General features: G+C 34.5%; 1 protein-coding gene across 5 annotated transcripts in view; it reads left to right on the top strand.

Moving 5' to 3' along the window:
- SLF1 (SMC5/6 complex localization factor 1) overlaps positions 1-20394 on the top strand; it is a 38988-nt gene that overhangs the window by 10846 nt on the left and 7748 nt on the right. For 3 of the 5 annotated variants that reach the window (XM_075526461.1, XM_075526460.1, XM_075526459.1), the window contains exons 6-13: positions 224-355; positions 1823-1876; positions 5708-5866; positions 6438-6604; positions 8009-8146; positions 8842-9007; positions 16820-16973; positions 19212-19357. In XM_075526461.1, the coding sequence (XP_075382576.1) occupies positions 224-355; positions 1823-1876; positions 5708-5866; positions 6438-6604; positions 8009-8146; positions 8842-9007; positions 16820-16973; positions 19212-19357 (1116 nt within the window). The remainder of the gene's footprint in view (positions 1-223; positions 356-1822; positions 1877-5707; positions 5867-6437; positions 6605-8008; positions 8147-8841; positions 9008-16819; positions 16974-19211; positions 19358-20394) is intronic. The other 2 variants (XM_075526462.1, XM_075526463.1) reach the window with 2 other exon arrangements.

A 20394-nucleotide genomic window follows, 5' to 3' on the forward strand; every position in this document is an offset into this window, starting at 1 on the left:
GATAATTCTTATGCTGTTGCTTCCCGCAACATCAGTGGTTTGTTTTCAAACCACCAGCTGTTTATCTGGCACATAATGTAGACCCTTGAACAATTACATAAGGATGCATATGCACACAAGGGTTTATGATAGAATATATAGAGAGACTTAGCACATAAATGCTGTTTTAGAGCATTAGCTTTACAACTAAAAAAAAACAGTGGTATTTTTTTGCTCTGCACAGAATGAAATACAAAATACTGAAGATATTCAAATGAACAATTTCCTAGCTGCACAGGAGACTGACCAAATCATGTCTAACATGCAGCTTGCTGAAATGAAAAATGCTGTAATAAAACACATGTATTTTGCTGCGGTAAGTAACAATCAGTTAATGCTTTCTTAGCAGAAAATGTAAAATGTGTATTATTAAATTTATCTTTCATTATAGTATTGAGCTAATAAAGTAGATATTTTCACATCTTTTGAAATAGTAATAATGCCTTTTAACCTGCAGTGTTTAATAATCCCATATTTACTACATCTACCATTAGCTAAAATGTAATTTAGTAGTGGTAATTGGTAGGCATGGGTGTGTGGAAGACATGGTAGACTACTTGAAATCTTGGTGCAAGATATGAGATAAGTAGTAGCTAATATTGTTCAACAAAATGTCATTGGATTACAGTCTTTCTATGACTTTCCTGTTATCTAGCTGAATTACACTAACACATTTTTAAAACTAACCATACCCTAGAACAATTATTTTGTTGACTCATATCAATGTTTTTTATTACAAGTAAAAAATGGAGCTAAATGCACTCTTTTGTTTTAATGTTGTCACATATCTAATCCTGATAAACATGCTACGCTAGTAATTAAAAACTATTTTGTATCTAGAAAAAACAATTAATTACTTTGAGTTAGGATATATTATCTGTGTAAGTTACAGTGATGCAGATAATGGCGTGTAGGTATTTTTGTAGGAGCTTGCTTACGTGAAGCACTGTATGATTTTGTAACTGCAAAATCAGGTCCTCTATATATATTAATACAAGTTCTTAGTAGCAAAAGAATTAGAATTTTTAAGTCCTCAACGTACACGATGTTTAAACCCGAGATTAACAAATAGAAGACTCGTGCTGCTTAAATCTATGCATCTTCAAATGCTACATCTTCTAGTAGTGACATTTTATCAAGACTGTACCCTCCAGACTTTTAAGAAATAAACGTGTCTTTGACTTTTCATGTATACTACATGCAACAAGTGCAATTCTTATCAGATTATCTTTCCCTCAGACTGTTATGTAGTTATGTGCATGGGGTACTCATAATCCTAAAGACAGTCTCTCCTAAAAGCCTTTTTTGGTAGCATATATGAGTAAGATTGTAACGCTAGGCCAAACTAAATATAGCAATAATAGTAATACATTTTTGCACATACAGCCATATCTTCACATCTTGAGTAACTTGCAAGAGGAATCCAAAGTTTGCATTTTGCCATAGAAAAACTGAAAACACTTAATATTTTTTAATGTGGTTAAGTGGACCAAATCTAGTAACACTGTCCTTACATAGCAACTACATAAACAAGAAGCAGAGAATAACAGGAAAAATGGGGAGAAAAATTGCCCATAATATTTTTCTTTTAGGTCACTAATCCTCTATTTCATAATTTTGCCATCCAAATATTAAAAAGGTAAATATAAATAGATTGCTATGTTGAATGTTTTACTTGAACTGTGTTTAAAAAAAGTTGCCATTTTGGGGGGGTTTATACAGTATTTATTGAATATGTTTATTGGTATCCAGTGTGCAGATTGATTTTTATGCTGTTTTACAGGCTGTTAAGCACAGGTTTGCTCAAAAAGACCAGCTGAATAAATGCAATCCAGAGGTAAGGATTCTCACAAAGGCAGCAAGTTGCATATATGAAATTTTGTTGTGAAGTTAGGTAAACATACTTTCATTGTGAAATTAGCCATCGAAGAAACATGTTAAAATATTTATGTCATCCAAAACTCTAATAATATTATTGAAGAGTTAAAGAGCATCATTGGAATACTGTTGAATTTTGTTTGTTCCTACAACGCTTTCAGTACTGTTCCCTTTATTACAAAGAAACTCTTTAATCCTGCTGATTAAGAAAACTTTACCTGTTAATGTTAGAAGAGAAGAAGCAAAGATGCCCTGTGTGATTTAGAGCATCTTAAATAATTTAAAGTACTGTATTTATGCAGTAGCAATAAAGAGAAAGCATACACAACTTCTTGCAGTGCTCACATGTTTTTGCTAGTAGGGACAGACTTCAGCTAAAGGTTGTCTGTAGAAAGAAAGAATAGTTGTTCTTACAGTGTAAGCCTTAAACATCATCATGCGGGTTTCAGAGTGTACTGAAGCACAGATTGCAAGTAGAATACATTATGTTTTCCAGTCCTGTTCTCATAATTACTTTGGCTTAATTTCTTTTTTTGTACTATTTAGTTAATTTCTCATTTTTCTTCTCATTAAGCCAAATATATGCCATAAATGAGGTACAGGTCAGCAACAGGTTTTATTAAGTCTTTGTTATATCTTAAGTAAATAAATACTTTAAAAATTTTCCCTTTTCTATCTATAATACTAACAATAAATCTTTAAATAATGTTGAAACGTTACCTCTTAGTACTTAAAAAGCATTATACATAGTAGCTCTGAGCTACTGTACTTTATATAGTAACTTGTGTTATTTAAAAGTTAAAATGGGAAACACTTAAAAGAATATCTATTAGCTTCCTGTATTTCTCAGTAGCTGAAGATTTGGTATCTTCATGAGCTGTACTATGTAAATAGGTACTTGATATATAAATGAGGTCCCAGTCTGACAAAATGAGCTCTCAGGCTTCACAGAAATCTCTTTTTACTTGGTTTCTTTCTATAAACACAATAAGGAAGGGAGGAGAAAAATATTTTTAAAATATGAGCACTAAAATGCCTTTGTCATTGTCCAACACTGCCATTAATGGGCAAAATGCTGTGTGCATTTCTATTACTGAACAGATTTGCATTGAAATTTAATGTTAATGTTTAGTTTATTGAATTTATGGGAAGCAAACTTTAGCTTTCTTAACACATGTAAGCTGAAATTGTTATTCTGTACTCTTAATATAATTTTTTGTTTGGGAATTTTAAGCCTAACTCTAATATTTTCTTATGCATGACCTGCCACTGTCTTTTACTGCTTTGTGGAATATCCATTGCTAGCCTTTGCATCTGATACGGGACTTTTATAGGCACTATATTTATGGCTTTTAAAAACAGCTCCAATAAACATTTCCAATAATACTAGAGTAGTAAAATAAAACCTACGAACTAAATTAACAGGTTACAACTACATACTATATTCAGTCGTCTCAGTTTGCATCTTCTAGGAAGGCTTAACTCAGCTAAGTGTTCTGTTATCTGTCATCTTCCCTAAAATATTTATTTCTCTTTTGTCAGCTTCTTTTCTACATTATGCTATATAAAACACAACTTACTGTCTGTGGACCTGCATTTTTCATTTGTTTCTGCTCGAAGCTTTAATGGTTGTACCAGCAGTGCTTCACAAGAAACTGCTAGTTCCTCATCGGCCAGAATGTGAGCCAGTGCAGCTTTGTATGGCTTATTGAATATTAAGGCCCTATGAAAGGGGACTCCTGATACTGAAAAAAGTTCATAACTTCAGTTTTCTGTCACCCTTCCTTACCCCTTACAAATACACTGAAAACCAGTCTCCACTTCCTCCTTATCTTCAATGTAATGCAAAAGATCTCACACTCTCCCAAAACACCTTTGTTTCCTTGTACTTTCCAAATAATGCATTGATGTTGCTGTTTCTTCTAGTACCAGAATTTTCAAGAGATACAAATTTCAGTCACAATATAAAAAAGCAGATGCTGGTAACGATCACCAGATGAGGGCCAGTAGTAACATGCTTGTACATGCACAATATACAGAGTCATCTTCACACATCTTAAATACAGGTGACAGAGAAGTTGTTCTTTGACTGCCATTAAAAAGTTTATGATTGCTCTTTAGATGTGCTGTTTGCATATAATTAACATTACAAAAGTATGAATGCAACCATTATTTCCAAAGGAAACAATGTGAAGATTTTAATAGTGCATGTATGAATGAGAAAATTGAAATAAATGAGTTGCAAACACCAGATGCACAAAGACTTGATTAAAAGAAAATTGTCTAGATGAGTGGCTTTATTTATTGTTATTGTAACAACGGCATACATTAGGAATCTGAGAAATGAAACATTTGCCGAGAAACTAAATATCTAAAGCTAAGGTGGAGCTCATTCACTGAGACTTTAGCTGTGATTTAACTATGAGTATAATTTCTTTAAGAAGGTTTTTTGAGGTTTGACCTGAGCTCCTAATGATTTCAATTTATTACTGAAACATTTTTGGAAACTATCTCACTAATAGCGGTGTACTCCGTCGATGTCAAAACCACAATTGGACTCAAAGTCTGTGTTAATTTAAATTTTAAACTAATTTTAAAACAATTTGTAGAATGTCTTGAGTACCTTTATCTAATGTACATTAGGAGCCAGGATTTTTGGCAGAGATCGTAAAGTTTACAAGTTGTCAGGGACTAAAGCAACAGTAAATTTATGTAACTGTTTAATTCCCAGCAGTCCAATCAGTGATCTTCCTGACTCTGCTTCTCTCAATTGTGGTTCCCTATCCCAGTTTCTTTGAATTTACCAGGCCCTCAGGCTGTGTGGTCAAACAAAATAGCTGGATTTCAAAACAGAAGTTATCAGGCAGAGGGAAGCTGTGTGTCAGTTAGCAATATGGTTGCAACTGGTTTGTGCATCTTAGCTTTGGCTTGAACCTGGACTAGAGGAAAGACATAAACAGCAATGTAGCTGAGATCTTCAATAGCTCCTCTTTTGTATCATTAATCTGTGGAAATAAAGGTTTGGAAAGCTGAGAGTACAGACAATAACAGGGAAATTGCAGGGCAGATACAGCATTTCATGAAAGCCATTAGATCCTTCTGGGTCCTCTGAAAGCTTGCGAAGTTAAGTGTTTTGCTGTCATGAGTCGCAGAGAATAAGAAGGAAGCCCTGTGCCATTAAGAAGATCTTCAGGGCTTTGAAATCCACTGGGATCAATACCTGTGCTATCTGTAGCATTAGCTGCTTCTCTGACATCCTATATGGGAATAGGAGAACTAGGGAGATAAAACAGTTACGTGGTTTATGGTTTTATAACGTGTACTTGTAAATGATGTATTTCATGATTTTACATTTTTCTCTAATTTTTTTAGCTGTTCAGTGGTACTAATTATCTTACTGCTCCAGCCATATACTGTGGGATGTACTCTGCACTTTTAGAAATATTAACACCTTTGCGTACCTTTCCAGAACAAATTATAGACACGTTATTGAGTGTGTGAATTGTAATTTGTTTTTTAAAAGGGTAGGTGTATTCGGATCTTCTAAGAAGAGAAGCACATTCTGAAAGCTACTATCTTTTCAATGAAAGCCCAGTTCAATAAGAGTGAAGGTCTTTCTAGATGACAGCAGCTTATTGGATCAGGCAATAAGTATATTTCTGGTTTAATTTGTGATCATCTCCCTGTTTTATTATATTACCAACATTTTACTTAGAGATTTCCTGTCTTGTAAATTGTTTTTTTTTTTATTAAGCTGTTCTTTTACTTACAAAAGATATCTCATTCCTAGGTTAAAAGTACTGACCTGTCCAGAGGCACATGGTATATACTTGAAGGATTAGTGGAAGAGTATTTATTCTCTGATGTAATCACGGAACTTGCTGCTGGTCAAAAGTACTCTACACCTCCCGTGCAACTTCTTCATTCTCTTCTAGAATATGTCCTGTTGGTGAGCGATGAAGACTAAAGTATTATAAATATTAAAGCAAGAAATGGAACTATTATGATCTTTGCTTCTGACCTTGTATTTTGTGGTTTTTAGTGATGTATTCACCCTTCACTTTGTGTTCATCAATGTGTTCATAGTAAAAAGGGAAGAATTTAATACTAAGGATTTATAAAAATTATTATTTATTTGCAGGCTGTATTAATATAGCGCGCTAAGTATCCTGGAAGAATTGGCCCAGAAGTTTTTTTGTTGCTTTTAGAAACAGCACTTGTGTGACTTTTATTTTAACCTACTAGGCCACAGCTAGAGAGCTCAATTGGGAAGAAGGTTTGTTCTAAGCAGTGATGCATTCAGCTGGAATATCACACCAGAGCAAGTTCTCCTTGTTTCCTTTGGTTTTTCTGTAAACTCCGAATTTTGCTGCTGGTAGTTATGCATTAAATTGCATGTTACTTCACTGATTAAATCTGAACACTTGGGATTGTAAGGAATTAAGAAAATATATAAACTCTTAGTGATTATGGATCTTTGGCCAGTAGGGAGCCAATATTATTTTCTCATTTTATTACAGGGAAATACTGATGCAGTATTTTATGCTAAACTTCATCACATTTTGTACCTTGTTCTCCAATGTGATCCTCCTTGGAAGTCCCTGTCTATGTTAAAGTATTATTTGGATCTTCTTCAGTGTCCTGTCTGTAAGAAAGGCACATGGTCCTTCATAGAGATGCTTGTAAGGTAAGAGAGTTTAATGAGGTGTTGGATGCAATAGTTGTTATGTTACTCCAAACTCAGGGACGGGGGAGGAGGGTTGAAATTCTATTGTATCAAAGTCACATTTTCGCCAGAAGAAGTTAACTGTATGCGAAGGTCTGGAATTGTAACTGAGATTTGGACCTTTTACTTTATGTTGCGGTAAGTGTTAGCTCACAGGCAGAGGGGTTTTTTTTTTGGAAAGGAAAAAATGTACATTTTCTTGTCCTCCTTCCTTTTTTAACAATGATTTATTTTCTTTCTTAAGCTTTCCACGAATTATAGTAATCTATGTATTATTGCTGTTCTGGTGTGTATGTGTGTATATATATATACATGCACACACATATATCTGCAGTTACAAAGCAAATTCCAGTCTTATCTTACCAAATGTGAAGCTTCATGCTGTATTTTGATTTTAATCATAAACTTTACCATCTTATTCAGGAAGTCTGATTATATGATATCCTATACATCTACAAATAGAAGAGTCAGTACGTAGGAGCTGTTTGGGTAGTTAGTCTATGCTTTAGCTTCAGAACTCATTTTTTGTAATTTACATCAGTAGAAATTAATTCTTCTGTTCATTTGGAAGAGAAACTGTACCTCTTCTTATTACTGTCATAAAATCTTAAATAACATTTAAATACTTTGATATAACCGTGATTACAGATATATGAATGTGTATGATTGTAAGCATGTCTATAGTCTTGAAAGGCATTGAATTACTGTACTTGAATCACTATAATCGGACATTTAATAGTTTTTATTAGGAACATGTCACATGGAACGGAAGAGAATTTATCTTTTAGATAAAGTATTTTATCTTTTAGTACTTACCGGCAGAATGTGAATATCCTGCAGTTGTATACCTGGTCGTTCTAGTACTCAAAATTCTAGCCAAAAAAATGTGTTTGTACTTTAATTCAAAATTATCTCCATCATGTTAGACAGTTGTTAGTCTTGATCACAAACTGTAGTCCTGTCAAATAGTATGTGTGAACTGTTACCTGAACTGAGGTTTGTAGGACGTTACAATGTCTATAAAATATTACAAGATTACCTTGTAATTAAAGGATTTTGAAGAAGTTTTGTTAAATTCGGTAATTGTACAGTACCTCAAGTAGAGACAGAAAAATTAAATATAGTTAAATTATTTAGTTACACTGTAATACAAAATCTTCGTCTACAACACAAAGCCCCAGTCACAAACATGTTAATTTTTTTTTTTTAAATACAGCTTTAAAACCAGAAAGTAAGGCTTTAAAATGATGAATGTTGCTGAGGAGCAAGGTATTTCCTTGTCAAAAATTAAAGCTGACTTTTTTGCTGATAGATCAGACTATGATTTCTGTCATACGAATGGATTTTTTGGTGTTTATTTTTCAGGTCTTGCCTTTATTGCAAAACCATTTGTCATGCAGTCCCAGTTTCAGGGAGAGAGGATGAACAGAGGATAGTTCACAAAACATTATTGAAGTTTTTCTTTGACTTAGTAAAAGCTGAAGTAGAGTTTCTGACAAAAAGGTGAGTTTTATAGGATTAATACTTTCTTATTACTTTTTCACAATTTCAGATGCATTTCTGTATCTACAGCAGGTTGTATCCTGATTTCTGTATGTCCCTAATAAGACACTGTTCTGCACAGATGGCAGTTTAGCATTTCCTTGTGTATTTCTTAAATCTTAGTTTGTTTATTGTAATTTGTACAGGTTTTTTCCTAATTGTGTTTTAAAGCCTCTAACTTTTCCCAGCCTATTATTTCACAATATTACAAAGTTTCAGTAAGCATTTAATTTTGCTCATAAAGTTGTATTTTTAGCTTGGCAATGCTTCAGTATTTGGTCTTTAAGGTAGACAAGCAGCGTTTTGAACATACTGGGTTTTTTTTTTTTTAATTCAGTTAACTGTTATCTTTTGCTAGGGAGACAATTATCTTTCCTTAGTTTATGAAGTATAAAAAAAGTCTTGGTTTTGCTCTGCCTTTATATAGTAAAGGCAGCCTTTACTGTAATATTAGCACAATATTAGAATTCCTTCAGTCTGACTGTAATAGTCATCATTATTTTACTTATTATTCATCAGAAATTGTGTCTGATCTTTCCATGCTTAAAAATTGCCAAACCTGTGTGTGTTTTGACAGAAGACAAGGTTTCTGTCTGGTAACTATAGTAATCAAAGTGGCATAAAGATTTAGGTTTTTTCACTTTCTTTTTTTACAGTTTGGTTGAAGGGACCAATTCACAGCATCAGCAAGTCATGCCACAGACAGTTCTTCTGAAGACCTTTTGGCTGGGAAGCGAAACCTCAGTGCTTTTTACCAAACACATAAATATTCTAGCAGATTGGGTCGTACTTTCCTATAGAGAATTGAACAGAAAAAATGATGTGAGTATGAATTTTATACTTTAAAATAATGAAGACCGACATTTTTTTAAAGGCGTTCCTTTGTTCATTCTTTTGTGAGGATTTATATGTAAGTATCACAGCTGCTTGTTATAGCTGCCTTTTGTTGTGAAGCATGCTGGTTTTTGCTCCACTAAAGGAAATGAATTGATCCATAAGATTCTTATATTGATCTGTAGAGAAGAAACGAGTCATGAGTAGCTTGTTGGCTACATTCAGATGTTCACATGCCCTTACCAGCAGGTATTACTGTAGTCATTAGGGACACCAGCTTAACACATCCTGTCAAACAATAAGGTGTAACGAAAGAGGTGATTATCTTACTTTACAGTGATTGTATTCAGGAAATGTTGGAAGGAGAAAGCTAACAAAACTAACAGTTTTTTGCTGTTTTCTACAGATGTGCATTATTTTATTTTAATAACTGCCCCAGTTTTCTTCCCAAGTCCTTTAGTTTCATTTGGTATCTTCCCTAGGTCTTTTCATAAAAATGGAATTGAAGGCAACTTAATTGCTGTTCTGTGACCTGCTGACCAGCAGGACATTGACCTGAAAGATACTGAGTGTCCTCTATACCACCTCTTTCTTTTCAGAAGCTAGAGGCCTTGTAAAACATCTTTGACTTCTAGATTCTCACATAAAATACAAACTTACTGCTGTCTCTGCGTTCTCTTTTAAATTATTGTGAAAGCACAGAATAAATAGGTACTTCATTCACTTTTTCAATACAATAACAGAACAACAATAGAAAATCAAGTATTCGAGAGAAAAAAGCACTTTCAATAGAATACCTAGTAGTTCTTCATTATGTTAAGAAAGCAGAAAGATTAAACATAATGAGAGCTTCACTCATCTTACCTAGCCAGACCTCCTACCTTTTTTGAGGGCTATCAAAGCAAGACATTTTGAAACAGTGCTGCCTTTTATCCTTGGTCAAGATATTAAAAAAGTGCCTAAAATTAGGCTTCTATACCCATATTTATATTTAAACAACCTACCTTTTCAAAGGTACTGAGCACCAAGCAGGCTTGCATTCAGTTGGTGTCAGTGGCCATTCTGTTTCTTTGGAAAATGAGGCTGCTTTCATATGTTTCCTGGTGTTGAATCTGCAGTTTAAGTGTAGGCACCATTTTCTTTTTTCTACTATGCCTTCTTTTGACAAGTTCCAGCACTGTAAGCCATACCTTTTTCATAAACCGTTCTTTGCATAAGCAGAATAATCACTTGTGTTAGAGTGTAGTACATATATGAAAAGTAAACTTAAAAGAAAGAATAAAACATAACATAAAACATAGAGACCTGCCTCTTGTTTAGATTCTATTTTCTTTATATACATATATATAAGAATTGTACTTTCAGCACAAAACCCAGATGCCTGTTGCTTTCCCACTTTGATCTTATGCACTGTAACGTACAATATCCCTGCAGATATGAATTCTAGCCTTAAAAAGCGGCTTGTTGCCTCACAATATCTGTAGTGTATGTTCTTTCTTACAGCCTTATTCTTTAACTTCATATTTATATATTGCATTTTTTTTTCTTTTGCATTTTTTGGCAAAAATAAACTCTAAAACAAAATACGATATTTTTACATTCAAAACTTGCCATTATCCCTTTCTGCAGTCTCTATTTTGTTGTACTAAAACTTGATATACTGATTTTTCCATATATTCAGAGACGCCATTTAAAATTCCATGACATAGTTGGAAGAGGTCATTCAGAAAGCCAAAGCAGCAGATCCTCCCCATCTATGCAGGCAGAACTGTGTTTTCTTTTCTCCTTCTTTTTTTATTGTTTTAGAGATGCATAAATAAAACCACAGTATTTCCATGTCACTAAATATAGCATATTGGGTGCAAAACTTTCCTTCCTGTCTTCAGTTTAAGGGCGTGAGGCATTGTTACCAGTTTTGTTTTTTAAAAGCTGTTTGCTTAAGAGGCAACACATTGGCAAGAAACACGTAAGGCTATTCAGAAACCTAAATGAAAGGAGTGTCTTTGGGTATTCTTACTATCTGCATGGGCACAGAAATTGTTTTATAGCACAGTGTAAAGGGGTGACCATGTTTCCCGGCTTACACAAGCGTGTTAGCTCATGGGAAGAAACAAACATGCCAGTTGTGATATCCCAAACTTCCATGCAATTCTCCAGTGAAAATATCTGTAAATAAAAACAGATGAATAATTTAATTAAATTCTTTTTTTGGGCATATCTAACACATTCTTTTCTAAGTGGTAAAAGTGGGCAATTATTATGTTTTTTAGCTTTTTAGAATCAGATTCTCCTTTTTTAAAGCAAAGAGATTGCTACAAATCAGCATTAGAGTGGAGGGAAAATATCTATATATGTTTCCTCACTTCTAGGGCTGATTTGTTGCAAAACTATGTATTTTATATATATGTATGTAAATGCGTGTGTGTGTGTGTGTGTGTGTGTGTAAAAAGAGCAATCCAGAAACAGAGTATTCTAAGTGAGAAAATCCATGCTGAAATTCTGAGTTACTGGTTTCCTTGGCTTACATACTTGAATGTATTTCACTTTTCAGGCCTATAATAACCTACATCAGAAAAGAAGAAAAAGAAAGAATGAAGGGCTATAAAGAGTTAAGTTACATATACGAGTGCATTTGCTTTCTTGTGTTAGATAGACTTTACATTATCTTAAAAGTACCAGAATAAAATTAGTGACACGAAATTGGATGCCCTTGCTCATCACTGTGTTAATCTGCTGGGACAACTTGGTGGAATAAAACTGACATACTATCCTTCTAGTTAAAAATGCACTGCCAAAGAACATAGAAGTTTTTTCCATCACTTGATCTTCAAATCAATATTGAATATAATTTTAATATAAATAACATTTATTATTTATTATATTATTTAAATAGATTTGATGCAGAAACTCCTGGTCAAGTTTCCTTGAATCAAAGCTGTTAATTCAGTTTTAGAATTTACAAAGGAACGTGTATATTGCTTATAACACTTTGAGTAGCATTGAGCTATTGCAGGGCTTTTCACAATGTCACAGATGGTATCAGAAATGCTTTTCATCCCTGATACTACTTTTTTAAAAAAAAAAAAGCTGTCTTACATAGCCTGAGAAAGGAGTGAAAAAGGCATTAATTCCATTTTTTGGTTGCATCATCTTGCATATTTCTGATTTGTTTTCTTCCATGTTTCAGGTATCATTACCTGGTATAAACTTGTGTGGTGTAAATTTGTAGAACTAAACGTCTTTCTGGTCTACCTGTCACTTCCAATAGATATCTTGGAAGTATGTTTTAGGTACTTTGGGAGTACTGCATAACCCTAAAAACATTTACACCACATGAATAAGAACTCTAAAGAACAACTCTAAAATAACTCTGTAATTCAAAGTAAAAAAGTTAAAATGAGTTTTCCTATGACTTAAAAGCTTTCCTGTAAGAACTTTCATGTGTACTAAAACACACTGTGAAACTTCTGTCACTGTAGCGCTTGACTTGGCAAAGCATTAAATGGAACAGCAATGTAGGAATTGCATTTGCTAAGCTGGCAGACATCAGTTGTACTGATGTGACCTTTGTATGCTAACACAGTCAACAGACTCTTCCCACTTCAATGCTTTTCTTGGTGAGATAGCTTTGATTCTCAACAATAAGAACAAGAAAGAGAGTTTTGAAAAAAGGTTTAACAGGATCTTACTCATTTGCTGTGCATGGTGTAGTGGGTTGGCCCCAGCTGGCAGGTAAGTCCCCACCCAGCCGCTCGCTCACCCACCCCCACAGCAGGATGAGGGAGACAATCAGAAGGGCAAAAGCTAGAAAACTCATGGGTCGAGATAAACACAGTTTAGAAAGTGAAGCAAAGCTGCGCACACGTAAGCAAAGCAAAATAAGGAATTCATTCACTACTTCCCATCGGCGGGCAGATGTCCAGCTGCTTCCTGGAAAGTAGGGCTCCATCACGGGTAGTGGTTATTTGGCAAGGCAAATGCCATAACCCCCAACGTGCCCCCTTCCTCCTCCTTTCCCCAGCTTTTATTGCTGAGCACGACGTTTCTATGGCATGGAATATCCCTTTGGTCAGTTGGGGTCAGCTGGCCCGGCTGTGTCCCCTCCCAGCTTCTTGTGCACCCCCAGCCCAATTGCTGGGGGGGCAGAGTGGGAAAAAGAAAAGGCCTTGGCACTGTGCAAGCACTGCTCAGCAATAGCTAAAACATCCCTGTGTTATCAACACTGTTCAAGGCACAAACTCAAAACACAGCACGGACTGCTATGAAGAAAATTAACGTTAACTCCATCCCAGGCAGACCCGGTACACTTGGGTTTATAAGGAAGAATAATACTGCAGTTCTATTAAAAATCTTTTCAACATGATTTGAAATATTACATTTTGTAGTAGTAAATTATGTTTAGGAATTTTAAAAATACATTATTTATGGGGAAGAGGGACTTGAATAGTTTATAATATACCTACAAAATTCATGTCCTTGTTTGCCAATTTATACGGAAACAAACTGTTAAAACTAAATCGGATTCAAGTTTGATTAAAGATTGAAGTAGTAAATGATAGAACCAAAATCAGTGGTTTCTGAGTATTCTCAGTTTTTGTTAATTGAAGGCTCGTGTTCCAATGACCAGTAGTCACACCATTATCTAAAAGACAGTGTAAACAAAACCCTGTCATTTAATGTGTTTTTACTTTAATCCAAAATTGCATTTGTTAATAAAAGAGCAATTCATGTCATTTATATGGGTAACTTGTTATTTCCTATCTAGGAATAAGTGTTTCCATACAATGTTCAGAATATTGCTTTTCTGTATCTACAAAAAAATCAGGTGGCTTCTGTGCATTTACTTTTTGACTGATTAATATACAGGGATCACTTAGCTTTGTAAGACTTTATTCTTACATTCTAAAAATGTTGTTGCTGAAACTTTTTTTTCATTTGTTGATATTTTTCCCTTTATGTTAGTTTGGTAATTAAAAATATCTAAACTTCAGAAAAACTGCAGCTTTAAACCAGCAGTAGAGTTGTAAAGCAGTAGAAGAGACTTTTCTTTTGAAGATTTAGCCTCTTGAGTTTGATAGCAGAAGCTATTTAGGTGCACAACAATGTTTTGTCATACATGGTAGCAATTCCCATGTTTAATGGAAGTGCTTGCTTCTTTTTCCTTTTTAATATTGCATGTGTTTTCATCACTATGTTTGTATTGGTTTATGGTTGAAAATGAAAATATTTTTAAGATGTTAATATTTGAATATTCTTAGAACAGATGATACTTTCATTACCAAATGAGAAGGAAATTAGAGCATTTCCTCCTCATTTATAGCATCGAACCATTTATTTCAAAATATTAAGGAGAAGCTCTTGGTTTGTACTACCGTTGTTTAACCAAAACATCAACCAAACGTAGACCAGTTGGCAAGTATCTGGTTTGTCTTTGTCAGTGTGCAGAGATACTTAGCTGAGCAAACGTAGTTGCAGCTAGTGTACCAGCAAGATTTAATATGCAGCTATATATCTGACTGTGAAACATTATTAATACTTGCACTATTAACAGTCATTATTTCAATCTGCTGCTTCAAGGTCAGTGTTCGTTCCCCACCCCTTTCCTTGAAAATATTTCATAGATGAATTACTTCAAGCTTGTGATTTAGAAACAAGAAAAAGAATGTAAATGTTGGTGCTTTACATCTGTATCTACCTCAGATTACATCTATATGTCCTTGATCCTGTCACTTACCTCTGTTAAAATTGTGCTTATTTGCTGCATTTGTGCAATTTATATCCTGCAAAGAACTATTGATGGAATTAAATTATTCACCCAGTATTTTGCTTTGGGGTCCAATGATAAAAGAGGTGTGCATACTTAAGGGAAATTTAAATGCATTTCAGATGTTTTAAATTAGTTCTTCAGTTTCTGTTCCTGAATCCTCAGAAGATAGGGAGTAATGTAGCTTTTAAAATATTTAAATTTTAGTTGAAAAAAATTATTTTCATGTTGTTGACATGTCATATCAACATTCTCATTTTTTTTTGAGATCCTACTGTTCATCTACAATAAAGTATAATACGCTAAAGCAAGGAGCAAACCAAATCAAGTAGAGCTTAACCGAGTAAGAGGAAGTAGAGCTGGAAGCAATCTCAGAGATCACATTCCGAACAGATTTTCCCTGGCCAGTTCTTAAAAGCCTTCAGTGATGGAGATCATACGCCCTCCCCACACAGTGTTTATTTGTAGTTGTGTTTATTCCTTTTCTTTTGAATGACAAGTAAGTCTGTTAACTGTAGGGACAGTATTTATGTAGGTTTTCAACAAATTACATTGTAATCTTTTTATAATAAATCTCATCTGTGTCACAGTCTCTGTTGCTCTTATATATGTCTGTTTGATTTATTGATGAAGCTCAAACTGTTTCAGTCTTTGGTGCTTTCCAGCTCCTGAGGGAGTCCTATTAAATTATTTTAAACCAACCTTGAACATATTTTGTTCTCAAAGGAATATCAGACAAACCATTGACTGTGGTGTGAGAGCACAGCAAAAGACAGAAAAGTTTTGCTTCCTTTAAGTAAGCCTTTAAAATCTCAAGCCGACAAATAAGTCAGCATATATTCAGTTCAATTTCCCTCTTATCCAAAATTGTCCATTTTGAAGTACTCATTGTCTTTCACTAAAATGCAATATATTGACTGGTGCTCTGGTGTAGCAGTAGTGATTCTCTGGTAGAGCCTTAGGTAGGTGTCTGTGGGCACATGAATTTCATGTGTTCCTACGGTGGTGCACGTATTCTTCCAATTTGCGTTTTCAAAACTGACATACAAATACTGAATTTTCTGTGGTTGTACATGTGGTCAGAGGAATAACTTAGTTCAGAATCGTTGCATAAAATATTTCTACATGGCACAGAAAGGTGTTGAGTAGACAGGTCTGACTTTCCTTTGCACAGACCAACTCATACAGTAGAAGCAGCGCTTTACCCAGCCGATACTGATGAAGTGAAGTGCTTACATGGGTGAACAAATACGTTCGTCTGTCTTATGGTAGTTTCTGGATTGCATGTTAAAAGTGCTGTATGTTGTCTTGATGCCTCCTGAAGAAAATACCCTTTGGCTTTTTTGTCTACACATGACCATTTTGTATAGGTTCAGGGGAGAAAAAAGTAAGGCTAATATACTCATAAGTATGTTCTTTCTAAATTTGCAGCTGCTAGTCTCTTTGGAATTTTTGGTAGCAGAATAAAGTTTTCTGATCCCACAAACTGGCTGCCAAAGTTTTTTCTGTGCAGGAAACTAACACCTTGCGTCCTTTTCCCTGTTCGCACAGACATACATGGTTAGTCACAAAAGGAGCTTTAATGTCATGATGAAATCTTTAGGAAAAGAGAAGCCTAATAGAGCAGAAAGAATAAGATCCCTGTAATTGTCAAATTAAACACAAGGTTAACTAGCACAAATGCAGTGCTTGAAATCTTACAGTTAAACAAAACCTAATTTAAAAAGAAACCACACTTTGTACTTGTAAGCTTTGATCCCTTTTTGCATGTTGTTTTAGACAGGATGTTTTCAAATAACTTGTATTTCTCCAGTGCCGAATCTTAATTGATGTGGCATCAATGGCATATTAATTTTGTTGATCTGGCTGCAACAGTTCGCTTATGAGCAGAAAAAGAAAAGCCAGTGAAGAAGTGATGTGGCAACAGAGTGGGCTTTTATGTAAAGAAGTTCTCTAGTTATTACTGGTACATTATCAGTGTGAATTTGTTATACAGTACACATCTATAGATACTTTTTTTTTTTTTTTTCATTTAGGCTTTTACATGTGAAATAGCTGGTCTATTAAATGCAATTCTTGGAACTGTAGTGGAATATTGGATCATCTCAAGTTTGCTTATGGTGAAAAACAGAAATGTGTTTCATCAAATAGCTGATGATTTGGCACAGTACCTTGCCATTTCATGTGACGGTGAGTGTTTGAAAGGCCTCTCAAAGACTTTTAATCAGATACACAAAAGTCCTAACCAAAATCCTCAGTTTACTTTCAAGTTGTATTTTACCTTCTCTTGCAGCTGTGCAGTCTTACAGTGTGATGTGTACGTATGCAGGAAACTTTTATTGTGTGTATGTTTCTGTCTGTCTGTCCCAAGCAAAGAGCAAATAGAACAGGCTTTCTTACTAAAATCCTGCTAAATAAATCTCAATAGGTGTTAATGCGAAAGCAAGACTATACAGTGTGAAGAAGCAAAAAAAATCTTTGGAGCTCTCTTGTCAGTTTAGGAAGAGCTTTAAGCGTGTCATAATAAGCCATAACTTTGGAGAGGCAATTGGAGACACCTTAGCTCAGGCCAATTCTCAGGTGAAATTTTTCATTCTGCAAACTTGATCTCGTTTGCTAAACATACTTCAGGCATAAGTCCAAAAGCTACACTGAACTCTTCGACCCATACAGACTTCAGATGAAACATTTCCGTGTCTCATTCCAAATCCTTAGACTTAATGGACTTTATCTGGGGGGTAGGGGAAAACTCCAACTAGTCCCATGAATCACTATTGTTCTTTTTCATTAAATATACTAGATAAAGAGAAATGTCACAACTGAAATGAACCATTATCATTTAACATGGAAAGCTGGTTGAGGTATCTGTCCTTTTAGCAATTAGGGGATGAGGAACTCAAAAGGCCAAAAAAATAATCTCAAGAAAACTACTGAATGTTTTTAATTTCATTTTCAAATTTAATTCCCACCAAAGCTCTTCATGCCCCCCCCCCCAGGAAGTACTGGGAAAACTGTAACTCAGCTGTTACACCTGTATGGATATTCTGGTTTCATTCATCATTTTCTCTAGAGATAGGTGTATGTAGGCTTCATTTAAAGTGTTGCTGCCTTCTCCTACATGGAGACTTGACAAGGTCTATCCTGAAAAAATTAAACTGAAATCTTAGTCTCTAGACAAATAGTTCCACTCCAGTCTTACAGAAAGTAAATTATCAGAACCGTTATAGCCTGCCTTAGATCTTAGAAGCCCAAATCAGTTGGAACTTTATAGTATTTAAATCAATGGAGCTTTTAGCGTCTACTACTATTGCCACCTCTCCAATGGATTTTCTAGCTTTCATGTAATAGGGAGAATCTTGGATATGTATTTCTGTAAGACGTTCTTACTTTCCTGTACACAAATGGAAAATTATTGAGAAGAAAATTGAGAGCATTCACAAGAACAACATTTACAGTCTGGATATAAAGAGTGAAGATTCTGTGACCTATTGGTGATCACTGCCTCTCGGTTCAGTCTATAGCACTTAAAGCCCAAAAAATTGTTGCAGAGTTCTCCTGAATTCTGCTGCTCTTAGAGTAGAAAACGTCTGTACTCTCAAAACTAGTGTTTCTGTTTTGATTGAGTCTACAGATCAGTTAATGTATGAGAACTTCTTAGCAGAACAGAATATTCCCTCAATACAGTAAAGACTTTCTTCCTCATGGCAGACCTTGCTTTCCACCTGTTTCAGTTGCTATTTTGACAAAATTATTTTGCTAGAATCAAAACACAAATATCAGTCTAAGAAAAATCAGTCATTCTGTCTCCTTTTCCAGAAAAAAAAAGAGGTAGGCCAGACATATGCCTGATATATATTGAGACAGATACATATTCTTCTGCCACTGTATGTTTTGGGTTTTTTTTAAAACAGTATAAACTATTTGGTACATCTGAATGGGGTTGAAATTTGCTTACGGTCACTTTTAATGTAGAATTTATAGGTCACTCTGCATTACTTGCAGATTTCTTTGCTCATGTGTTATACATTTTATCTGAATTGTGTTTGTATTGTGCCACTTACAGATTTTAAAGGTGATCACTTGCATAACTTCCCAAATAAGTAATTTCATTCTTTAAATTAAGGTGTAAATTTTATAAGATCGTATTTAGAGTGTTTTTTAAAAAAGTTTCATGTAAAAAGTGGTGCCTTGCCTTTTAAAATCTGTTGACCATTCTCTTAGAAGCTGGTCTTATTATCAGATGATGGATAAAATCTTTTTTAATATGAGGAATTTAGTAATTGTCATGGAGAATAGCTTCTGAATCTGCAACAGCAGAAAAAAAACAGTCTGGAAGAGCTATCTTCTAGATAACTCTAGATGTACAGGTTTGTATATTCTCATTTTAAGGCTCTCCCCTCCCTCCCCCCCCCCCTTGCTTTTATCCAGATTTTTCGATATGTGAATTAAAAACATTCATTTGTTCCATACCATCCCTCTGGCTTCAAATGTTTGTCGCAGAAGCAGTTTTTAAAACAATGTGTTTACAGAGGAATATAAGTATTTCGACAGAACCTCTTTCTCTTCAGAAAATAGTAAGTAACTCTTCTACTCCTTAATAACCTATCACACTTAAGTATTTTACAAGTACTTGGATTCATGAAAGTCGTGGAAAATATTTCTTTTGTGGTCATGCTCATTGCATGCTTGTCTTCTACCTGTAGATAGACTCTACTGCATTTAAATTTCTCTTTGCCTGAGATCTGGGTTCAAAAGAATAGTAAGATTTTTCTTGCCAGAGAATTGGTAACACTTGATTAATCTATTTACGTGTAGTTAACATGAAAAGTCACAAAGAAAGCTTTTAAAATAATCTGTGATGTAAATAATTTATTGCAATGTTACATTTGTGATTAAGGAAAATGCTAAATATAGTGTGATTTTCCTGGGTTACCTTTTCCTTCACATTTTTTGAAGAGGTGACAGTCTATTACTGGGTCCAAGCATTTGTTACATAAAAGGTTTTATGATCTTGAACCACACTGTATTCCTGTGAATTTCTCCTCTTAAAAACTTTCTCCTACTTGCAAACCTTCTCCTGCCTTCAAATCACAATTTGTGATAGTTGGTGAGGAAATACATGATGAAAGCTGTGAAAGAAATTCTCAAAACCATGACTGCTGGCAGGATGCAGGCAAATGAGGGAGATCATACAATAATGACACGCCCTAACTTAGAACCTCATTTCAGTAATCTTAATACTAACGACTAAACAGAATATGGAATCCATAACTGTTTCTGTATGTCCTAAAATTCTACAGGTAGAGTCAAAGGAAAACAAATTTACACCTTTATACATTTTCCATACATAAGTTTTCCTGAATTTTACAGGAGTTTTTGTTATTGTTATTGTGAACAGGGATCATTGTTTATTAATACATCGTGTTTGAACAGAGTTTGAACAAAAGACTGTCAGAATTTTAAAAATAAATCAACTATATATCTAATATTTAACATATGTTGCCAACACATATGCAGCAGCAATTGCTATTTTTAGTATTGCCATGACTACTGATCACTGTCTGCAACTACTTAAATGTAAATTTTTGTAGTGCTTGCAACAAGTTCATGT

The sequence above is a fragment of the Mycteria americana genome, chromosome Z (assembly GCF_035582795.1).
Source record: "Mycteria americana isolate JAX WOST 10 ecotype Jacksonville Zoo and Gardens chromosome Z, USCA_MyAme_1.0, whole genome shotgun sequence".
Lineage (NCBI taxonomy): Eukaryota > Metazoa > Chordata > Aves > Ciconiiformes > Ciconiidae > Mycteria > Mycteria americana.